The 25,000-nt window shown below is 40.9% G+C and overlaps 1 protein-coding gene across 5 annotated transcripts in view; it reads left to right on the top strand.

The window, feature by feature from the left end:
• The window catches only part of LOC135108124 (tubulin-specific chaperone D-like), a 120,963-nt gene that overhangs the window by 77,964 nt on the left and 17,999 nt on the right, over positions 1-25,000 (top strand). For all 5 annotated transcript variants that reach the window (XM_064018826.1, XM_064018824.1, XM_064018825.1 and 2 more), the window contains 5 exons: positions 10,375-10,533; positions 10,727-10,939; positions 12,098-12,268; positions 15,827-15,960; positions 22,226-22,377. In XM_064018826.1, the coding sequence (XP_063874896.1) occupies positions 10,375-10,533; positions 10,727-10,939; positions 12,098-12,268; positions 15,827-15,960; positions 22,226-22,377 (829 nt within the window). The remainder of the gene's footprint in view (positions 1-10,374; positions 10,534-10,726; positions 10,940-12,097; positions 12,269-15,826; positions 15,961-22,225; positions 22,378-25,000) is intronic.

Raw genomic sequence — 25,000 nt, 5'->3', positions numbered from 1 at the left:
AAAAGCTTTTGATAGAGTCTGGCACAAAGCTTTTATTTTTAAACTGCCTTCTTATGGCTTCTATCTTCTCTCTGTAACTTCATCTCAAGTTTCCTTTCTGACCGTTCTATTGCTGCTGTGGTAGACGGTCACTGTTCTTCTCCTAAATCTGTTAAAAGTGGTGTTCCTCAGGGTTCTGTCCTGTCACCCACTCTCTTCTTATTATTCATTAATGATCTTCTAAACCAAACTTCTTGTCCTATTCACTCCTACGCTGATGATACCACCCTGCACTTTTCCACGTCTTTTCATAAACGTCCTCCCTTCAGGAAGTAAACATTTCATGCAGGGAAGCCATAGAATGCTTGATTTCTGATATTTCTAAAATTTCTGATTGGGGAGAGCAAACATGGTATTGTTCAATGCCTCAAAAACTCAATTCCTCCATCTATCAACTCGACATAACCTTCCAGACAGCTATCCCCTCCTCTTCAATAACACTCAACTGTCCCCCTCTTGTACACTGAACATCCTCAGTCTGTCCTTTACTTATAATCTGAACTGGAAATTTCCCATCTTATCTCTAGCTAAAACAGCTTCTATGAAGTTAGGCATTCTGAGACGTCTCTGCAAGTTTTTTCTCACCTCCCCCAGCTACTAACTCTGTAGAAGGGCGTTATCCGTCCACAAGGGCCTTATCTGTCCATGTATGGAGTATGCTTCACATGTCTGGGGGGGTTCTACTTATACTGCTCTTCTAGACAGGGTGGAATCAAAAGCTTTTCATCTCATCAACTCCTCTCCTCTAACTGACTGTCTTCAGCCTCTCTCTCACTGCCACAATGTTGCATCTCTAGCTGTCTTCTACCACTATTTTCATGCTAACTGCTCTTCTGATCTTGCTAACTGCATGCCTCCCCTCCTCCCACGGCCTCGCTGCACAAGACTTTCTTCTTTCTCTCACCCCTATTCTGTTCACCTCTCTAATGCAAGAGTTAAGCAATATTCTCAATCAGTCATCCCTTTCCCTGGTAAACTCTGGAACTCCCTGCCTGCTTCTGTATTTCCACCTTCCTATGACTTGAATTCCTTCAAGAGGGAGGTTTCAAGACACTTATCCTTCAATTTGTGACTACTGCTTTGGACCCTTTTATGGAACTGGCATTTTAGTGGGCATTTTATTTTATTGGATTTTTGTTGCTCTTGGCCAGTGTCCCTCCTACATAAAAAAAAAAAAAGATGTAGACAATGTGGAAGTTCTGTTTAAGTTGGGTGATTTGTTGTCTGGTGACTGCTGGCAACTCAGGGAGTGTATAAGTTACTCTTGTGATCCAGTCTCAGCCATGCTGTGTGGTTTCAGTTCTTGCATGTATAGATGTCTGTAACCCTCTCTGAGGGGATCTCATACCATGCACCAGGTCCCTACACCCTAGAGGCACCTTGACCTCTCCTCACTTGAGGATGAGGGAGGCTCGTGGCAGGTGGCGGGGAAGAGGCGTTGCAAGGAGTCTCCTCCCCAACCCTTGCTTTTGTTTTGGTAGTATAAGCTCCTCCCCCATGAGGAGCTCACACCCTTCCAAGCTGTGAGACGGCTGGAGGAGGAGTACCCAGGCCTGTTGCTTTGGGTACTCCAGTCTGGGTGCGAGCTTATGCTCAAGCCCAAGACAGGAATCTGCATTTCCCCTTGCACAAGGCTTGCAAGAGAAGCCATTTGGCATCACTTTGGATGAGGCCATAATAGAGACCATGGGCATCATTCTGTGATACCCCTTGGCCTTCTCCCTTGGCGTGTTCTTGCGTTACGTTCCCCCGCAGATATTCTTATTGTGCAGGGCATGGCTGCTGAGAACCCACGTGTCAGGTTGAGGTAATGTTCAAGCCTAACTCCAGGACTCCCTCGACCTAGGCTCATTGGGTGTGTGTTCTCTCATGAAGTTCACCCCTAAGTCCCTGCATTGCTTCAAAAGTTTCAAGCCTTTGGGCATGTCCAGAGGCGCTGCAGGTCCTGGGTTCTCTGTGGTGTATGCAGCGGCCAGCATCCCACCTCAGTGTGCATCAGCACTCTTGAGGGTTGGGGAAAGCCAACCTGCTCAATGCCCAAATTGTGGCAAAGGTTACCATGCATGGCACAGACTCTGCCCTGAGAGGCTGAGGAGGCTTCCTCCCAGCTGCATTGGACAGAGCAAGAAGAATATCAAAATGTTGGAATGGCTTGGGAATAGTCCTGACATTAACCCTATTGAAAATGCATGGAAGGTCATGAAAAATAAAGTGAAGAGGGAAAACCCTCATCTCTCCCACACCTGCAGCAGATTACTGAAGATAAGTGGTACAACAAATGGATCGCAGTATTTTGTTGGACTGCTTGAGAGCATGCCATGGAGGATTTCATTGGTCATCAAGGCCAAGGCAGACATGACCAAATATTAAATAAAAGAATGAACTACATATATTTTATTTTTATTTTTTTTTGTAGTAACTTACTTTTTCCCATTGTGGGTAAAGAGGGGTCTGAATTCATTTGGAGTGATTGTATATATATATATATATATATATATATATATATATATATATATATATATATATATATATATATATATATATATACCGTATTTGATGGCTCATAAGACGCACGGGCTCATAAGACGCACCCAGTTCTGGCATGTATTGAAATAGAAAAAAACAAAAATTAACAGATTTAGGCTATCGATATGAAGTCAAGGAATTCAAGCGACATTTGAAGACTCTCACGTGCATTTAGATCACTATTAGATACCAATACTCAGCATTTAAAAGTTTAATTTATGCTAGCAGCTTACTTGTTCTTTTTGGGGTTTTGTTGAGGCTGTGATGGCCGTGACATCACAGCCTGGCGTCCCAAAGGTGTGGTATACAGGTAGTGTTTCAGACTAGATACAGTGGAGCTGGTTGGATTTCTGGAGTCAAATCTTGGTAAGGTTGCGGGCCTTGAAAGCCAGAACGTAATGGTTCGGTTGAGGGTATTGAAAGACAAGATTGTACCAATCCTGCTGACGTGTAAACACAATCTTCTTATTGGTATTTTAGTTGGGGCCATGCAGACTGTGATGTCACAGCCTCTAGTGCCCAAAAGGTGTGGTAAGCAGGGGAGTTTCAGTCTTAATGCGGTTCAGCTGAATGTAAACATTAACTGCACCTAGCTCTTGGCGGCACCATTAACTGAGGGACTACAGTGATAATAAAATTTTTTCATACTTTATTTTTTAGCATCTTTCACATGTAATTCTTCGCCAAAAACGAATCATTTTCTCAGTTGGAGGTGGACCAAAATGCCTAGCAGCAGCTCTGTTGCCGTTTTCCTTAGCATATTGTATTACTTGTAGCTTGTATGCAATTGTGTAATTGTGTCGTTTTTTTGACTCCATCATGTTGTGTAATAAAATCTGGAAGTTTTAAACACTCTTGCATAAGCTATTACATGAATATTATGCAGATCATCACCTCAAGCCAGCCTATCCCATGACACTCAATTCCTTTATAGAAGAAATATTCGTTCTCAAGGTGTATTAGTCTATTTTCATAAAAGAAAAGTTTCTCTAGCTTCAATCTTTTTCATATGTATGCAAAGCAAGAATGTTAAAAAGATAGGTTCAATTTTAATTGTATGAAAGTGTGGCTATTGTCTTACCTCAATCAGTAACGGCGTCACACTCGGTGTCACCGAGTACGTCACGTCGGAGCGCAACCGACCGCGTTTGTTTTGAAAAACGTGGTGCACCATCTCCACCTTGCCAGAACCTTCTCCACAAATCCAACCAGCTCCATCACATCTAGTCTAATATTATAATTGGATACCTCACCTTTGGGGCATCAAAGGCTGTGACATCACAACCTACACTGCTCCAACAAAACTCCAAGAAGAAGTGGTGCATGGTTAAGCAAATTCTTCCTGACTGGTCAAAGTCTATGTGGATTACCAGTAAGTATGAGATACTACACATTGGTACCTTGAAAGAAAGAGCATTTTGTGGCGTACTACCAATCATGACTTTATTTAGTTGTGCAAAGACATCTGTGGTTTGAATTTAGAGCCTCTGTTGCCGTAGACTTGTAACCTATTACTGCCTCAAAGTTGGACCTTTGCCTCATTGGACGCAGGCTAATTTACTGACCCTTTTTCTGAGAAAAAAGTAGCGTCTTATGAGCCATCAAATACGGTATATATATATATATATATATATATATATATATATATATATATATATATATATATATATATATATATATATATATATATATATACGATACGCCCAACATTCTTGACCTTTTCCTGACCTCTAATCCTTCTGCTTATGCTGTCACCCTTTCTTCTCCGTTGGGCTCCTCCGATCACAATCTCATATCTTTATCTTGTCCTATCACTCCAATCCCTCCTCAGGATCCCCCTAAGCGAAGGTGCCTCTGGCGTTTTGCCTCTGCTAGTTGGGGGGACCTGAGGCGGTATTTTTCTGATTTTCCTTGGAATGACTACTGCTTCCGTGTCAGAGACCCGTCTTTGTGTGCTGAGCGCATAACAGAGGTGATAGTGTCTGGCATGGAGGCGTACATTCCTCACTCTTTTTCTTGTCCTAAACCTTCTAAACCTTGGTTTAACACAGCTTGTTCTCGTGCTATACATGATAGAGAGGTGGCCCACAAAAGGTACTTAAGCCTTCCTTCACCAGAATCTCATGCACTTTATATTTCTGCCCGGAACCATGCCAAGTCTGTTCTCCAACTAGCCAAAAACTCCTTCATTAACAGAAAATGTCAAAACCTTTCAAGATCTAACTCCCCTCGTGATTTCTGGCATCTAGCCAAAAATATCTCCAATAACTTTGCTTCTTCTTCTTTCCCTCCTCTACTTCAACCAGATGGCACCACTGCTATCACATCTATTTCTAAAGCTGAACTCTTTGCTCAAACCTTTGCTAAAAACTCTACCTTGGACGATTCTGGGCTTGTTCCTCCCTCTCCTCCACCCTCTGACTACTTCATGCCTCGTATTAAAATTCTTCGTAATGATGTTTTCCATGCCCTCGCTGGCCTAAACCCTCAGAAGGCTTATGGACCTGATGGGGTCCCTCCTATTGTTCTCCGAAACTGTGCCTCCGTGCTTGCACCTTGCCTAGTCAAACTCTTTCAGCTCTGTCTGTCAACATCTACCTTTCCTTCTTGCTGGAAGTTTGCCTAAATTCAACCTGTTCCTAAAAAGGGTGACCGCTCTAATCCCTCAAACTACCGTCCTATTGCTTTAATTTCCTGCTTATCTAAAGTTTTTGAATCTATCCTCAACAGGAAGATTCTTAAACATCTATCACTTCACAACCTTCTATCTGATCGCCAGTATGGGTTCCGTCAAGGCCGCTCTACTGGTGATCTTCTGGCTTTCCTTACTGAGTCTTGGTCATCCTCTTTTAGAGACTTTGGTGAAACTTTTGCTGTTGCCTTGGACATATCAAAAGCCTTTGATAGAGTCTGGCACAAAGCTTTGATTTCCAAACTACCCTCCTACGGTTTCTATCCTTCTCTCTGTAACTTCATCTCAAGTTTCCTTTCTGACCGTTCTATTGCTGCTGTGGTAGACGGTCACTGTTCTTCTCCTAAATCTATTAACAGTGGTGTTCCTCAGGGTTCTGTCCTGTCACCCACTCTCTTCTTATTATTCATTAATGATCTTCTAAACCAAACTTCTTGTCCTATCCACTCCTATGCTGATGATACCACCCTGCACTTTTCCACGTCTTTTCATAGACGTCCAACCCTTCAGGAGGTAAACATATCACGCAGGGAAGCCACAGAACGCCTGACTTCTGATCTTTCTAAAATTTCTGATTGGGGCAGAGCAAACTTGGTATTGTTCAATGCCTCAAAAACTCAATTCCTCCATCTATCAACTCGACACAATCTTCCAGACAACTATCCCCTCTTCTTCAATGACACTCAACTATCCCCCTCTTCTACACTGAACATCCTTGGTCTGTCCTTTACTTATAATCTGAACTGGAAACTTCACATCTCATCTCTAGCTAAAACAGCTTCTATGAAGTTAGGTGTTCTGAGACGTCTCCGCCAGTTTTTCTCACCCCCCCAGCTGCTAACTCTGTACAAGGGCCTTATCCGTCCATGTATGGAGTATGCTTCACATGTCTGGGGGGGTTCCACTCATACTGCTGTTCTAGACAGGGTGGAATCAAAAGCTTTTCGTCTCATCAACTCCTCTCCTCTAACTGACTGTCTTCAGCCTCTCTCTCACCGCCACAATGTTGCATCTCTAGCTGTCTTCTACCGCTATTTTCATGCTAACTGCTCTTCTGATCTTGCTAACTGCATGCATCCCCTCCTTCCGCGGCCTCGCTGCACAAGACTTTCATCTTTCTCTCACTCCTATTCTGTCCACCTCTCTAACGCAAGAGTTAACCAGTATTCTCAATCATTCATCCCTTTCTCTGGTAAACTCTGGAATTCCTTGCCTGCTTCTGTATTTCCACCTTCCTATGACTTGAATTCCTTCAAGAGGGAGGTTTCAAGACACTTATCCACCAATTTTTGACCACTGCTTTGACCCTTTTAGGGACTGACATTTCAGTGGGCATTTTTTTTATTAGATTTTTGTTGCCCTTGGCCAGTATCCTTCCTACATAAAAAAAAAAAAAAAAAAAAAATATATATAATATATATATATATATATATATATATATATATATATATATATATATATATATATATATATATATATATATATATATATATATATATACATACATACATACATACATACATACATACATGTATACTGTATTTTTCGGCACATTAGATGCACTTTTTTCTTGGAAAAAATTGTCTAATAATTACCCTGTGTCTAGTGTGACTGCAGTACAGGTGCCTAGGCCTGTAAGCCTATGCCTGTAGGTGTGGAGTTGAAGCAATAGTACACTAAGTACAGTGGTACCTTGGTTAGTGAATGTCTCCCTTTTTGAATTACTCGGTTTTTTAACAAAAATTTTAACTCATAATTGCTTTGGTTTCTGTAACATAATTTGGTTTTTGAACAAAGTTACTTGATTTCAAATACTAGAAGATGCAGCAAAAGCTGCAATTTATTACTAATTTATAGTTTTTATAAAAATTTCCTTTGTTTTTATGTATTTGGAGAAGAGACACAGAGGGTATGACAGTAATTCAATATTTGAAATAAGTTAATTGTGATCCCATTGAAAAAGTTGAAGAACCTTGGTTTAAAGAAACAAGATTTGGCTCTTAGGAGTTATCCAAAGCCTCCTGTGACTCTCTATGATCCACAATGCCATCAGTACTGCACAACTTCATTTTCCCAGTAGCTTTTCCCAGCAGCAAGATGTCTAAGTCTAGGAAAAAAAAAAAAACGTCTAAAATCAAGATCACCTTGATTTTGGTGGTAAGTGGGTTGTTCCTCTCTGTGTCACTCTGTAAGGTTTCCCTCACTAGATTGGTGACAAAGACCTGCATGGTCTAAACAGTATCTTTTGATGAGTTTCATGTCACTAAGTTCATTCAGTACATCCTTTCTGGATAAAAAGAATTCTAAGCTGGAGATGTGGAATGGCCATCTTAGCAGTGGAAGCATCAGCCAGTACTTTTTTTTTTTTTTTATGTAGGAGGGACACTGGCCAAGGGCAACAAAAATCCAATAAAAAAAAAATGCCCACTGAAATGCCAGTCCCATAAAAGGGTCAAAGCAGTAGTCAAAAATTGATGAATAAGTGTCTTGAAACCTCCCTCTTGAAGGAATTCAAGTCGTAGGAAGGTGGAAATACAGAAGCAGGTAGGGAGTTCCAGAGTTTACCAGAGAAAGGGATGAATGATTGAGAATACTGGTTAACTCTTGCATTAGAGAGGTGGACAGAATAGGGGTGAGAGAAAGAAGAAAGTTTTGTGCAGTGAAGCCGTGGGAGGAGGGGAGGCATGCAGTTAGCAAGATCAGAAGAGCAGTTAGCATGAAAATAATGGTAGAAGACAGCTAGAGATGCTACATTGAGGCAGTGAGAGAGAGGCTGAAGACAATCAGTTAGAGAAGAGGAGTTGATAAGACAAAAAGCTTTTGATTCCACCCTGTCTAGAAGACCAGTATGAGTGGAACCCCCCCCCAGACATGTGAAGCATACTCCGTACATGGACGGATAAGGCCCTTGTACAGAGTTAGCAGCTGGGGAGGTGAGAAAAACTGGCGGAGACGTCTCAGAATGCCTAACTTCACGGAACCTGTTTTAGCTAGAGATGAGATGTGAAGTTTCCAGTTCAGATTATAAGTATAGGACAGACCGAGGATATTCAGTGTAGAAGAGGGGGACAGTTGAGTGTCATTGAAGAAGAGGGGATAGTTGTCTGGAAGGTTGTGTCGAGTTGATAGATGGAGGAATTGAGTTTTTGAGGCACTGAACAATACCAAGTTTGCTCTGCCCCAATCAGAAATTTTAGAAAGATCAGAAGTCAAGCGTTCTGTGGCTTCCCTGCGTGAAATGTTTACCTCCTGAAGGGTTGGACATCTATGAAAAGACGTGGAAAAGTGCAGGGTGGTATCATCAGTGTAGGAGTGGATAGGACAAGAAGTCTGGTTTAGAAGATCATTAATGAATAATAAGAAGAGAGTGGGTGACAGAACAGAACCCTGAGGAACACCACTGTTAATAGATTTGGGAGAAGAACAGTGACCGTCTACCACAGCAGCAATAGAACGGTTAGAAAGGAAACTTGAGATGAAGTTACAGAGAGAAGGAGAGAAGCTGTAGAAGGGTAGTTTGGAAATCAAAGCTTTGTGCCAGACTCTATCAAAAGCTTTTGATATGTCCAAGGCAACAGCAAAAGTTTCACCAAAATCTCTAAAAGAAGATGACCAAGACTCAGTAAGGAAAGCCAGATCACCAGTAGAGCAGCCTTGACCGAACCCATACTGGCAATCAGATAGAAGGTTGTGAAGTGATAGATGTTTAAGAATCTTCCTGTTGAGGATAGATTCAAAAATTTTAGATAGGCAGGAAATTAAAGCAATAGGATGGTAGTTTGAGGGATTAGAATGGTCATCCTTTTTAAGAACAGATTGAATGTAGGCAAACTTCCAGCAAGAAGGAAAGGTAGATGTTGACAGACAAAGCTGAAAGAGTTTGACTAGGCAAGGTGCAAGCATGGAGGCACAGTTTTGGAGAACAATAGGAGGGACCCCATCAGGTCCATAAGCCTTCCGAGGGTTTAGGCCAGCGAGGGCATGGAAAACATCATTGCGAAGAATTTTAATAGGTGGCATGAAGTAGTCAGAGGGTGGAGGAGAGGGAGGAACAAGCCCAGAATCATCCAAGGTAGAGTTTTTAGCAAAGGTTTGAGCAGTAGTCATTCCAAGGAAAATCAGCAAAATACCTCCTCAGGTCCCCCAACTAGCAGAGGCATAACGCCAGAGGCACCTTCGCTTAGGGGGATCCTGAGGAGGGATTGGAGTGATAGGACAAGATACAGATATGAGATTGTGATTGGAGGAGCCCAACAGAGAAGAAAGAGTAACAGCATAAGCAGAAGGATTAGAGGTCAGAAAAAGGTCAAGAATGTTGGGCGTATCTCCAAGACAGTCAGGAACACGAGTAGGGTGTTACACCAATTGATCTAGGTCATGGAGGATAGCAAAGTTGTAGGCTAGTTCACCAGGATGGTCAGTGAAGGGAGAGGAAAGCTAAAGCTGGCGGTGAACATTGAAGTCTCCAAGAATGGAGATCTCTGCAAAAGGGAAGAGAGTCAGAATGTGCTCCACTTTGGAAGTTAAGTAGTCAAAGAATTTCTTATAGTCAGAGGAGTTAGGTGAGAGATATACAGCACAGATAAATTTAGTATGAGAGTGACTCTGTAGTCGTAGCCAGATGGTGGAAAACTCGGAAGATTCAAGAGCGTGGGCATGAGAGAAGGTTAAGTCACTGCGCACATAAATGCAGCATCCAGCTTTGGATCGAAAATGAGGATAGAGAAAGTAGGAGGGAACAGAAAAGGGGCTACTGTCAGTTGCCTCAGACACCTGAGTTTCAGTGAGGAAAAGAAGATGAGGTTTAGAAGAGGAGAGATGGTGTTCTACAGATTGAAAATTAGATCTTATACTGCGAATGTTACAGAAGTTAATAAAGAAAAAGTTGAGGGGGGTGTCAAGATACTTAAGGTTGTTGACAGAAAGGCAGTCCGACCTGGGGACATTTATGGTCCCCTCCCCTCTGTGATATAATTCAAAAGTTGCAAATTCATAGGCATTATACTGATTTGAACAACAAAAGTAGCTCTTCCCCATGTATATTGCTGTGAAAGGACACTATCACTGAGGTTTTTACTGAAGCATTCTAAGAACTTGTCCATACCTTTCCTCCTAAGGTCAAGATATTCTGGATGGTATCGTAAAGATTGTACCCACCCTTGAGGAAAGGAAGCTGCTGCGAGGTCTGGATGGGGAGTACATGAAGCAGGCCACTGCTGTCCTCATCGAGAAGTGCTCTCTGGCTGCTCTTCCTCTACACCACCATGAAATTCTTAGTAAGGTTCACGCCTCTTTCTTTATGAAGTTTTCAGAAGTATATCATTTTAATGTATTTAATATATGTAAATGAATAAGTTATCACCTAATGTTGAAGCTGTCATCCTTTATCTAATATGATTTATATTTCCAATTTCTATAGGTGTTGTTTGAACCTAGAAATCAAGTCAAATATTAAAAATCTTTAAACAGAGGTGTGGCATCAGCTGCTGGAGGAGTGCGTGGTTGTCATTGAGGAGAACATCCGCCTTGCTGCCTTGCAAGCATTGGGTCCTCTTTGGACCACCTACTTCCAGCCTGTCTCTCAGGCTAGCCTCATGTGGCGGGATGATCTGGTGGTGCGGTACACTGCAGCTCTCAACACTGATAAGGAGATCCAGAGCCAGGGCTTCTCAGCTGCTCTTGGTGAGTATTGCTGATGGAGCTGCTCACCATTTCTGTGGGTTATCTTATTCTCACTAATGTAATGACATGTTTTTATGCTCAGCAGGTAAAAGTGATCTGCACATATTGTGTGATGAAATACACGTTTTGTCATCAAGATGTTAGTATTCAAATCCAGAATTAGTACTTTTAAGAATACCTCTTAAGCATCTATTACCTTTCTTTAGTTTTTAATATTCTGCTATCATTGTTCACCAGCACTTGCTTGCCCCACTAATGCATCCATGATATAATCACCTAAGCTGAGAGAGGAAACATAGTGTTAGATAACTGTTTTAAGTCAGTGTTATGATACTAAACTCTGTGCAACATCCAGAAGAATTGCACCATGGTGGTTGAAGGAATGGGTTACTGTCACTGGACTGAAAAAGTCTGAGAGAGAATTGAGGCAGCAGTATCTTTTCTCTTTTGTGGAAATGATTTTTTCTCCTTTTCGCTATTGAATATCAATTACACGTAGTTCTACAGTTGGTTGACAATCATTTATATGTAGTTTTAAGGTTGACACTAATAAAGGAAATATTTTCATTTTTCCCCTAAGACCTGCTTGTATGACTATGTAGGTTTTGCATATATTTTGGGGAAAGTGTCTTGGGTTTAACACCAGTTTATTGGCAGCTGATGGTCTACCACCTCCTTTAATCTGGATGTTTCCCCTCCCATGTGTGTTCCTCACCTGCAGTCATCCACTAGTATTAAAATGCTTATCCATCTGCCTCATCACTCTTGGGACTTGAACCTGGCCCTTCTTGTTTGTGAACCAAGCATGCCAATTGCTATACTATGTGCAGGATGTGTGTTGTTTTGTTTGTTGTATACTGGGCAAAAGTTAATTGGAAAGTATATACAATGATGCCACTGCTAAAAATAAGGTTATATGTAGCAGCTAAATGCCCAAATTATATATACTACTGCAAAGATTTCTTTCCATTTGTTGTAGTGTAGGTCACAAATTATGTTAGGGAGAAATGGACTTGTGAGGAGAGTATTATAGATGATCGGAAGTAGATGATATAAGATGTTTAATCATTTCGTGTATGGTTATATAAGAAAAATAGGACACTATGGAGAAGATCTTGTAGGAAAGTACATATTTGTTTAGCATAATCTTTCCTGCAGGCTACCTCACCCTGCCACTGGTGCAAGGCAAATTTGATGTGGTGCTTCCAGCACTGATCAGAGCTACACAAATCACTCCAGAGACCAACACTTGGGCACAGGCTCGTCAGCAAGCCATCACTTCCATCATCAGGCTTGTGGACACTGTTGGCATCCAAAAGGATGGGAAAGGTAGGCACACTGACATCCATTCTGTAAAATGAGCATTCACATGTATGTCATTTTTATATTCTTTCTTCTCTTTCATAATAAACCCAAGGGTAATGTTGGTGTAGAAACCCATTCCCATTGTTAATTTTTCTCAGTTTCACAATGCTGACAAGGATTCAGTCATGTAGTGAGTGGCAGTGAGGATGAGTGGCAGCTGGCACCAAGTCCAGCTGAATTCTGAAGTAGTCCAAGTGTTGGGGTGATGCTTAGAACTGTCTGGATTAGATTTCCCTTCCAACTTATACAAATTCCTAGATTGTCTGGGAACCTGTGAGTCCTACTGTGGCCAGTAGAGGAATCCTGGGTGCCCTGCTCATGTGGGCCTGGATGTGGGCAGCTGTGGTATGAGGTGACTGCTGGTGTGGAAAGTTGCTGACTTTGGTTCTGAGACATTGATCTCTCTGATTGTTATTAATATGATTAATGCATGAATCCCTGTTACCTGTTATCTTGCTGTCTTTACCATCATTGTAAAATATTTCCAAGCTATTCTCTTTGAGACTGGTTATTGCCCTGTTAAAACCTTTCTCAGTCATTCTCCTGTGGGAAAGTTCTTAGGAACAGGTGTCTGTTTCTTATACTCTTATCATTATTTTGATTTTAGTAAAGGCTTCTTAACCATATGGTATGCATTTTTTCTTCTCTCAGGGTAGAGAGAGAGAGAGAGAGAGAGAGAGAGAGAGAGAGAGAGAGAGAGAGAGAGAGAGAGAGAGAGAGAGAGAGAGAGAGAGAGACTGGTACAAGGAAACCAAATGGCAGAAAAAAAATTTATTTGCTTGTTGCTCCTCATTTGAAATGACAGCAAAGAGAAAAATCAAACAAATAGAATTGCAGTTTACATATGGAAAGGATGAATGAAGATATTGCTAAACATTGTCATTAATGAAATTAGAAATATTGATGCAATTTACATGAGATTAACACATAATAACCATCATTGTTATGCAATATTCTTGACTGCATTTGAAGATGATACATATATATATTTTTTATGAGTATTTTTCTAAATAATCAAGCTTTTTCAGCAAATTTTATTCTCTATCTCCTCCCTCATAAATTATCATATCACTCAATAACAATCAATCCTCTATATTTGCTAAGATGATTTCAACAGTTGCATTGAAATTAGATTTTCTGCAATTTTTTTTTCCATATAATACTGAATTTTGCCTTATTTTTCTTCAGTATTAATGTTTCATGCATTTTGGAGTGATAAACATGTTTGCAAAATCACAAGTTGCTTTCTTCTGTCAAATGCTGAAATCAGATAGAAAAAAAAGTCAAAGCATTTTAGGGGAGGTAGAAAATATTCACTAAAAATATGGAAAAAAGTTGTTAGCAGTCAAAATTTATTCGTCATGCAGATGTACATTCAGCATGCTAGGGATTTACAATTTGCATTTAGACTATTAACAATGTCAAGCTTGTGGCACCTGGTCCACTCCTTTTTTAAAAGGATATTATGCTCCCAAAGGTGCAGGTATCATAGGTCCTCATCCCACTCACGGTTGCCATTTCCCTCCATGAACTCTTTTGTGGCATGAGAACTCTCAGAAGCTGTGAGAGGGCCAGCAACATGCAAGTCACATGTACACTCCAGCTGCACTGTCAGGTTGAGTCCCATGTTTCTTACATCAATGGAAAAAAAGTGCTCCATGCTGCTTGCAGACAGCTTTGCACAGAAGCTCCTCCATTGCCTGGTGCCTTAGGATGAAGAATCAATCCTTTACACTGCTTGGCACTGCAGGTAGCAGGAGAACAGGCTGAACTGAGGGAAGGATATGAGGTGGTAGAGGTAGTGGAGTGGTACCAGTGGAGGTGGATGATGCCATATTGCCAGACCAGGATGCTGTAGACGGATGCTTGTCTGTGCCTTCACTTGGATCAGTGTGAATTCTTTTTCAACCTGGATTTGTTCTTTACCTTAGGCATTGCTTAAAGCCATAAATGCAAAAGAAAGGACAGAAATCAGCAGCAAAAGTGTGCTTTTACAAAAGACAGGCATAGTGAGTCACTGAGGCCACATGTGATACCTGCTCACTCAATGTGAGTTACCAAGTAATGTATTATTTTCATTATTTCACTTATATAATAAGAAAAATAAGCTTGTGAGCCAAGTGCAAAGAAAGTACATATTGTGCTGCAGACCTTTAAGCTAGCACGTGGCTCAAGGATCTTTAAACTTGCACTAAAAGAACATTTTTTTATACTCAGATCATTATAACAGTGTGCCCTCACATTCTACAGCTTTCTTTAGAGAGTTTTTAGAAAATGATAAATTTCATTCCAAACTCATCTGCATGATAAACTGGCATTAGAGAGGTAGAGTAAGGTTGAGAAATATTAGAGTCTTGTGCTATAAAGCCTTGACTAGGAGGAAGCACACAGTTACCAAGGTTAGGAGTGCAGTACCATAGATAAAAGCAGTAGAAGACTGCAAGAGATGCAATATTATGGTAGTGAGTGAGAGATTGAAGACAGTCAAATAAAAGAAATTGATGAGGGCAAAAGCTTTCAATTCCATTCTGTTTAGTAAGCCTGAGTGACCAGAGTCCCTGTATGTGAGAACTATACCCCAGACAAAGACAGATGAAGCCCCTGCATAGAGTTAACATCTCCAAGTAGGAAAAAAAAAATTGTAGAAATGACAAGAAACATCTAACTTTATGAAAGCTATTTAAGCAAGAGATAAGGTATGATTTTTTCCAATTACTATTTTTAGAAAAGGACTGCCCATATATATTCAGAGAGAGAGAGAGAGAGAGAGAGAGAGAGAGAGAGAGAGAGAGAGAGAGAGAGAGAGAGAGAGAGGTGTCTCATTTTGATCCAGGTTGTACACCTGGCATATTTGAGTCTTGCATTTGGCAGAAGCCTCAAGCCTGTCACTACTCAGTAGTATCGCATCACCCATAAGGCAAGGTGCTCTCTCTCTCTCTCTCTCTCTCTCTCTCTCTCTCTCTCTCTCTCTCTCTCTCTCTCTCTCTCTCTCTCTCTCTCTCTGTCATGTCAAGTATCAAGTAATTAAGCATTACATTGTTTGTGGAATGTATGATACTTTTTTTTGTACCGAAAAATTACGATGATGAGTTATGAGCAAAACAACTTACGAACAGCCTTCTGGAACATGTCTCTCTCGTGACTCAAACACCCTCTTTGTGTGTGTGTGTCTATATATATATATATATATATATATATATATATATATATATATATATATATATATATATATATATATATATATATATATATATATATATATATACAAAAAAAAAAAAAAACAGTAATCTTTTGATAAATACAAACATACATAAAGTTGCATACAAACACACTGCTTTACGAACTGCTATCAAATGCTATCTTCTTGGCAAGGTTTATAATAATTATAACAAATCTAGTTTACACAAAGATTCAACAGTGGACGTACTATTGGACATAGTATACATAAAAAAATTATGTTTACAGAAATAATAATTATGCATAAATGGTGATGATGAATATGCACTACTGTTTCTGATGCAGAGAGTGAACAGGTGTGTGAAGGCAACCTGGGATCCATTTACCAGGCACTGCTGAGGAGCCTGGACGACTACACCATGGACCGGCGGGGAGACATTGGGGCCTGGGTGAGGGAGGCTGCCATCACCGCCCTGCAGGTGTGTCATGGTGGTGCTTTTCACCAACTGCTGAACATCATGGTCAGGCTTTCTCTAATCATGGCTTTCTTCTCAGTATTCAAAGAGAACAAAATATGCAAAGTAGAGTGGAACCTTGGTTACTGAACACCTCCCTTTTTGAACAAATCGGTTTTGAACAAAATTTTGAGCTCATAATTGGGGCTTTTGGTATGGCCTGAAAAACTGCCAGATTCACCAACTGACTGAATTTTACAGATAAAAGGCAGTCAGCTGCAAAAAATCTTATGTCATATGTGTGTTATCAACCCAACTAATAAAATATTAGGAACATTTTTAGCCATCATCATCATTTCCATCCTTTCACACCTTGCTTCCTCTTTCCTGATATGTTGGTGTAATCAACCACAGCACATGTGTACACTGGGGTTTTACAACAGCATTACAAACTCATATCTACCTCGGGTTTGTTGGGTGTTTTGGAGAAGTTGGTGTGTCTGATATTGGCCAGTTGTTTCATCTGTAATGCCCCTCCACTGTGCCACCCAAAAGCCAATGGTTATTATTATTATTATTATTATTATTATTATTATTATTATTATTATTATTATTATTATTATTATTATTTTATTTTTTATTTTTTATTTTTTATTTATTTATTTTTATCTATTTATTTTTTTTTTTACTAGTTGGTGAGGAAATATCTACATTTGCTGATTTATGGTCTTTATTTTTCCTTCACTTGTGGTTGCGTTAATACTAATTCACATATCATTCATATTACATTAGGTAGCATAAAGTATCCTTTTAGTAGTGCTGAAGATTTCCTTACTGTAGTGCAAATACTGGCCGAACTAATCACTTGACAAACCTCACACATTCACCAATAACAATAATGGGCATTAGTGTTTGGGTATTACATGAGTATATAGTCTTATTCACCTGGTGAGGGTGGTATTATTCACACATGTGACTCAAAAAATAATTCACTGGTGCTTACATAAGAATAAACAATCTCCTTATTACATTTTCCTATAACCCTGGTATAACACAGCATTCAGCTCTGTCATACCTCGGAATCAGCATTCCGAGGACCGAACCAGGTGGTTACGTCCCCGTATGATAATGAGAAATACTGCACAACCTTAATAATCAGTGAACTAAACACCCCGTTCTCACACTATTAAGTATACCTAACCAAACACACACATGAGGGATGCACAGACAGATTTTTCCTTTACCTCCACTGGCTTCCCTTGTAGTGTAAACAGGCCAAGACCTGTCTGAGTGATGTACTGATAAGAAAATATATCTACAAATATGAATAGTAATTACTTCAAACTTAGAGTGACGTACCTGTAGTGTAAGCAAGCCAAGACCTCTCTGAGCGAGAGTCAGGCCGGTGTCCCCACGCCACGATTCTCCATACTTTTCAGATTCTTCCTCAAAGTAATTCGCAAATGATTGGTTTCAGTCATATAATAAATGTTTATGTTACTTTACTCATATCATGACCTGGTGTATTTGTTCCTCTGAGTAGCAAGGTGAAAAATTCTAGCCACAAGCTAATACCTTGTATGAAAATAATGCCTTTATTCATAAAAAAAATCGATCACCCATTTCCCGCAGGTGCCAACATGTTGTCTGTCTGTCTGTATGTCTCGGGGATGTATGCATGATGTAATAACAACTAAATCTTTCCAATAATTCTTATACTAACTTAATTCTACTTATATTAACCTAATGTTACTTATATTAGCTTAATATTACGTCCCGGCACTACACATCTCCACACAGTTTCGGCCGTCACAGTATCCTGTTAGCACAGTTAATGCTTGCTTGATAAAACAGTCCCTGTAGGAACCAGTGGAAAAGTGTTTCAAACTAAATATGTACCAGAAAGCTAGAAATAAATATTAAAACACTGAGAGCCTAGTTATGAGTATTTAGCTTATAATAACTGTTCTGTAGAGTGTGTGTCACCAGATCCCGTGGCTACTATTAGCATAGACACTTGGGATCAATTTTTTGTAGCATTTAAGTAGAGTACATCAAGATATATCATGAGAGGCAGTTTTAGAATGTGCATCTCCAGAGAACTGTGGGAGTGTTGACTGACCCTTACATAAGACTGACCCTTTATAAGGAGGAGGCAGTAGACACCTGCCGAAACGATAATTACTCCCATTGAGGTCTAAAGCACTGTTCAGGGGGTGCTGTGAACTTATCATTAAACCCAGCTGTGACCTCACTGGACGTTTCCCTTTGTGTCTCACAACACAAGGGGGTAGTCACATACTGCCCTCTAAAGACAACTCTCTTCCTCCACACAAAACTACAAGCATCTAATAACACACACACCCTTCACTCAAAAATTTTAAAATCATGGCGACTCCTACACCGGCCATGGAGTCCCCATCTGGGGAGGGGACCATAAATGTCCCCAGGTCGGACTGCCTTTCCGTCGACGACCCTAAGTGTCTTGACACCCCCCTCAACTTTTTCTTCATTAACTTCTGCAACATCCGCGGTCTAAGATCTAATTTTCAATCTGTAGAACACCACCTCTCCTTTTCTAAACCTCATCTTCTTTTCCTCACTGAAACTCAGGTGTCTGAGGCAACTGACAGTAGCCCCTTTTCTGTTCCCCCCTACTTTCTCTATCCTCATTTTCGATCCAAAGCTGGATGCTGCGTTTATGTGCGCAATGACTTAACCTGCTCTCGTGCCCACGCTCTTGAATCTTCCGAGTTTTCCACCATCTGGCTACGACTACAGAGTCATTCTTGTACTAAATTTATCTGTGCTGTATACCTCTCTCCTAACTCCTCTGACTATAAGAAATTCTTTGACTACTTAACTTCCAAAGTCGAGTACATTCTGACCCTCTTCCCTTTTGCAGAGATCTCCATTCTTGGAGACTTCAATGTTCACCACCAGCTTTGGCTTTCCTCTCCCTTCACTGACTATCCTGGTGAACTAGCCTACAACTTTGCTATCCTCCATGACCTAGAGCAATTGGTGCAACACCCTACTCGTATTCCTGACCGTCTTGGAGATACGCCCAACATTCTTGACCTTTTCCTGCCCTCTAATCCTTCTGCTTATGCTGTCACCCTTTCTTCTCTGTTGGGCTCCTCTGATCACAATCTCATATCTTTATCTTGTCCTATCACTCCAATCCCTCCTCAGGATCCCCCTAAGCGAAGGTGCCTCTGGCGTTTTGACTCTGCTAGTTGGGGGGACCTGAGGAGGTATTTTGCTGATTTTCCTTGGAATGACTACTGCTTCCGTGTCAGAGACCCATCTTTGTGTGCTGAGCGCATAACAGAGGTGATAGTTTCTGGCATGGAGGCGTACATTCCTCACTCTTCTTCTCGTCCTAAACCTTCTAAACCTTGGTTTAACACAGCTTGTTCTCGTGCTATACATGATAGAGAGGTGGCCCACAAAAGGTACTTAAGCCTTCCATCACCAGAATCTCATGCACTTTATATTTCTGCCCGGAACCATGCCAAGTCTGTTCTCCAACTAGCCAAAACTCCTTCATTAACAGAAAATGTCAAAACCTTTCAAGATCTAACTCCCTTCGTGATTTCTGGCATCTAGCCAAAAATATCTCCAATAACTTTGCTTCTTCTTCTTTCCCTCCTCTACTTCAACCAGATGGCACCACTGCTATCACATCTATTTCTAAAGCTGAACTCTTTGCTCAAACCTTTGCTAAAAACTCTACCTTGGACGATTCTGGGCTTGTTCCTCCCTCTCCTCCACCCTCTGACTACTTCATGCCACATATTAAAATTCTTCGTAATGATGTTTTCCATGCCCTCGCTGGCCTAAACCCTCGGAAGGCTTATGGACCTGATGGGGTCCCTCCTATTGTTCTCTGAAACTGTGCCTCCATGCTTGCACCTTGCCTAGTCAAACTCTTTCAGCTCTGTCTGTCAACATCTACCTTTCCTTCTTGCTGGAAGTTTGCCTACATTCAACCTGTTCCTAAAAAGGGTGACTGCTCTAATCCCTCAAACTACTGTCCTATTGCTTTAATTTCCTGCTTACCTAAAGTTTTTGAATCTATCCTCAACAGGAAGATTCTTAAACATCTATCACTTCACAACCTTCTATCTGATCGCCAGTATGGGTTCCGTCAAGGCCGCTCTACTGGTGATCTGGCTTTCCTTACTGAATCTTGGTCATCCTCTTTTAGAGACTTTGGTGAAACTTTTGCTGTTGCCTTGGACATATCAAAAGCCTTTGATAGAGTCTGGCACAAAGCTTTGATTTCCAAACTACCCTCCTACGGTTTCTATCCTTCTCTCTGTAACTTCATCTCAAGTTTCCTTTCTGACCGTTCTATTGCTGCTGTGGTAGACGGTCACTGTTCTTCTCCTAAATCTATTAACAGTGGTGTTCCTCAGGGTTCTGTCCTGTCACCCACTCTCTTCTTATTCATTAATGATCTTCTAAACCAAACTTCTTGTCCTATCCACTCCTATGCTGATGATACCATCCTGCACTTTTCCACGTCTTTTCATAGATGTCCAACCCTTCAGGAGGTAAACATATCACGCAGGGAAGCCACAGAACGCCTGACTTCTGATCTTTCTAAAATTTCTGATTGGGGCAGAGCAAACTTGGTATTGTTCAATACCTCAAAAACTCAATTCCTCCATCTATTAACTTGACACAACCTTCCAGACAACTATCCCCTCTTCTTCAATGACACTCAACTGTCCCCCTCTTCTACACTGAACATCCTCGGTCTGTCCTTTACTTATAATCTGAACTGGAAACTTCACATCTCATCTCTAGCTAAAACAGCCTCTATGAAGTTAGGTGTTCTGAGACGTCTCCGCCAGTTTTTCTCACCCCCCCAGCTGCTAACTCTGTACAAGGGCCTTATCCATCCATGTATGGAGTATGCTTCACATGTGTGGGGGGGTTCCACTCATACTACTCTTCTAGACAGGGTGGAATCAAAAGCTTTTCGTCTCATCAACTCCTCTCCTCTAACTGACTGTCTCACCGCCGCAATGTTGCATATCTAGCTGTCTTCTACTGCTATTTTCATGCCAACTGCTCTTCTGATCTTGCTAACTGCATGCCTCCCCTCCTTCCGCGGCCTCGCTGCACAAGACTTTCCTCTTTCTCTCACCCCTATTCTGTCCATCTCTCTAATGCAAGAGTTAACCAGTATTCTCAATCATTCATCCCTTTCTCTGGTAAACTCTGGAACTCCCTACCTGCTTCTGTATTTCCACCTTCCTATGACTTGAATTCCTTCAAGAGGGAGGTTTCAAGACACTTATCCACCAATTTTTGACCACTGCTTTGACCCTTTTATGGGACTGGCATTTCAGTGGGCATTTTTTTTATTAGATTTTTGTTGCCCTTGGCCAGTATCCTTCCTACATAAAAAAAAAAGAAAATTAAAACAGCTGGCAATCACCTGGCAACTCAACCCATAGTGAATGCCCCAATTGCTTCGGTTGCTGTACAATAATTTGGCTCTCAAACAAAGCTGCTTGGTTTCAAATACTAAAAGACAAAGCAAAAGCTGCTGCTTATTTCTAATTTATAGTTTCTATAAATAGTTCCTTCATTTTTATGTATTTGAAAGAGAGAGACAGTGGATTAGACAGTAATTCATTCTTTGAAATAAGGTAAACATGATCCCGTTGAAGAGCCTCAATGTAAACAAATTGTTTGGCTGAGTCAGGAGTAATAACAAGCCACAGTTGTGCAGCCTTACTGCACAGCTGTGTTTTCCCAGTACCTTTCCAAGCAGCAAGATGTCTAAGTGTTTATGATCACCTTAATTTTGGCAGTAAGTGAGTTGCTCCTCTCTGTGTTACTCTTTAAGGCTTCCCTCACTAGATCAGTGACAAAGAGAATACCTGCAAAGTCTAAACAGTATCTTCTGATGAGTTTTGTGTCACTAAGTTCATTCAGTACATCCTTTCTGGATAAATAATTTCTGAGCTGGAGATGTGGAGTGGCCATCTTAGCAGTGGGAGCATCTGTTGTGAGCTGCTAAGACAGGGTGGATGGGTGACTGGTAATGGATTTATCCATTTTACATTGATTCCTATGGGGAAAATAGTTTTTGTTTCTGAACATTTCAGATTTCAGGCAGCATTCAGGAACTAATTAAGTTCGAGAACCAAGGTTCCACTGCATATGAAATATGTACTGAAGGGATAGATAAGTGTGCATGCACTTTCTTTTAGATCCATTATTTATGCTCAAGGTGATTTGTCACTGAAACATTCTCATTCTGCAGACTCTAACCAAGATGGTGCTGGCTAAAGATCCATGTTTATTGTCTGAAGAAATAGTCGGGGAGATGATGGCCCGAGTTTGTCAGCAAGCAGCAGAAAGGATTGACAGGACTCGGAAGGTTGCAGGAACAGCCTTTGCAGCACTACTTCACAGGCATGTTAATCAGCAAGGTGTTTCTTGGTTTTGATGACTATTCCCTATGGTGCAAGTATAGAGTTGTCTTTCGTAGAAAGGCAGCATGAGAGTTTATCCAGCCTTACTAATTTATGGTTGTTGTCAAGAAAGTTGTTTGTTCTCATGGATATTAGAAATTCATATATATGCACCTACCAGAGTATTAGAGAATGCCACATTTTTGGTCATCAGATTAGTTCATTTAGATGCATATTATTCAACACTAGATTCTCAATTCTCAAGTAATTTTTTGGTTACATGCATAGAGGGAAGGCAAAGACTGCAAAATAATTTTAACCAAAACTGAATGTTAAAGGAGAGTTCTCATTAAAGATTGGATTTAGGTAATGAGGTAGACTGTAGTGCTCTCTCGGAACTTAAGTTTTAAAATTCTTAGGATCAGCAACCAGGGTAGAACAAGAAATAATGGGTTCAAGCTTGAAAAATTTAGGTTTAGGAAGGAGATAGGAAAAAATTGGTTCTCAAATAGAGTGGTAGATGAGTGGAACGGACTCAGTAATCATGTAGTTAGTGCTAGGACACTAGAGAGCTTTAAGAGAAGATTAGACAAGTTTATGGATGGGGATAGCAGATGGAAATAGGTAGGTGTGTTTCATACAGGGACTGCCACATGTAAGCCTGGTCGCTTCTTGCAGCTTCCCTTATTTCTTATGTTCTTATGTTCTTATGAGATCAGAAGAGGAGTGGATATGAATTTGGTGATGGAAGAGCAGTGACTATGAATGTAGGAGTAGAATATAGACAAGGATCATTAAAAGATTGAAGGTAATATGCTTCTTCACTGAGCAAACCCGAGACTGAGGACTTTGAGATACGCATTATTCCAACCAAACTAATTAAGATAAATATTAGATTTCACTAAAGATTACTAGGGTTTAGCATCATTGAATATATTATAATCATGAATCTGGGAAAAATTATAATATTCAATGATTGTTCTGTGAATCACCCAATTGTTTGTGAGAATGTATCACAGCAGAATTATATGTAAATAATTTCTTTATCCATAAAAAGGAAAGATCAAGGAATAAAATGTTAGTGATGATTCTATACTTCTTGCAGTCAAGAGGTCTTTGTTTTTTAAATTTTGCCTTTCAATCTTTCCATCTACCTTGCCAGCTGTACAGCTGAACCAAGGATGGGTCAGGCCCCAAGGGACAGGTGCAGATAGTGCAAAGCAAGGGTTTGTTCATGTTTAGGAAAACTGATAGTACCTCTCCCAGCAATGATTTATATCAATATTTTATTGTCTCCTAGAAGAACATTATTTAGTCATAGCTATTAATCTTTATATTTATGATAAAAAATGTAAATCAAACAGCAATTACATGATCCTGTGTGGAGAAATCTGTCTTTTCCAAGGTGCTGTACACTATCTCAATACTGCATATATATATATATATATATATATATATATATATATATATATATATATATATATATATATATATATATATATATATATATACGAGGTGTGTCATTAAAGTTCCAGGACTGGTGTCCTAAAAGATGAATTTCAAACCCAAGCCACAAACCACCATATTTCCCCTTCAAAGTAATCCTTCTGGAGTATACAACTGCGCTCCCAACCCTCTACAGTCACTAATCTTTTTCTTACGTGCTTTTAAAATCATGTCCTCTGTTGCAGGTCGTTTAACAATGAGCGCTGAACAGCGAACAAACTTGAAGTTTTTGGTGCAGTTGGGGAAAACGCCGTCAGAAGCACTGGGTATGCTGCAAAAAGTGTACGGGGATGAGACAATGTCACGCTCACGTGTTTTTGAGTGGTGCAAGAGGTTCAAAGAGGGCCGGGAGGACGTGGAAGATGACCCCAGGAGTGGAAGACCCTCAACGAGCAGGAATGAGGCCAATGTTGAGCGTGTCAAGCAGATGGTGCGTGACGATCGTCGGTTGACTGTTCGAAAGATCGCAGATGAGCTTGGCATGAACCACAACAGCGTGTGGAAGATTATCACTGAAGATCTGGGCATGCGGAAAGTCTGTGCGAAGATGGTGCCGAGACTCCTGAACGATGACCAGAAGGGACGACGCATGCAGGTGTGTCAGGACATCCTCGAGCGTCTGGAAACTGAACCAGACTTGCTCAGGAGAGTCATCACCGGCGATGAGTCCTGGGTATTTGAGTACGACCCGGAGACCAAACGCCAGAGCCTTCAATGGAAGAGTCCGGCGTCGCCACGGCCGAAGAAAGCAAGGCAGTCCAGGTCCAGCTTCAAGGTCATGTTGATCGCTTTCTTCGATGTGAGGGGCATCGTCCACTGCGAGTTCTTGCCACAGGGCCAGACAGTCAACCAACATGTGTACAAAGAAGTACTGCGGCGTCTGCTTCGTGCAGTGCGCGAGAAGAGGCGGGAGTTGTGGCAGGGCAACTCGTGGCTGCTTCACCACGACAATGCGCCTGCTCACAATGCCCTGAGCATCAGAGAGTTCTTGGCCAAGAAGAACATCGCTGTGCTGGAGCAACCGCCCTACTCACCTGACCTCGCTCCGTGCGACTTCTTCCTCTTCCCCAAGCTCAAGGAGGTCATGAAGGGGACCCGTTTTGATGATGCGGACGACA

The sequence above is a fragment of the Scylla paramamosain genome, chromosome 16, assembly GCF_035594125.1.
Source record: "Scylla paramamosain isolate STU-SP2022 chromosome 16, ASM3559412v1, whole genome shotgun sequence".
Lineage (NCBI taxonomy): Eukaryota > Metazoa > Arthropoda > Malacostraca > Decapoda > Portunidae > Scylla > Scylla paramamosain.
The sequence above is the reverse complement of the archived record's forward strand: the minus strand, read 5'-3'. Positions and strand labels throughout refer to the sequence as shown.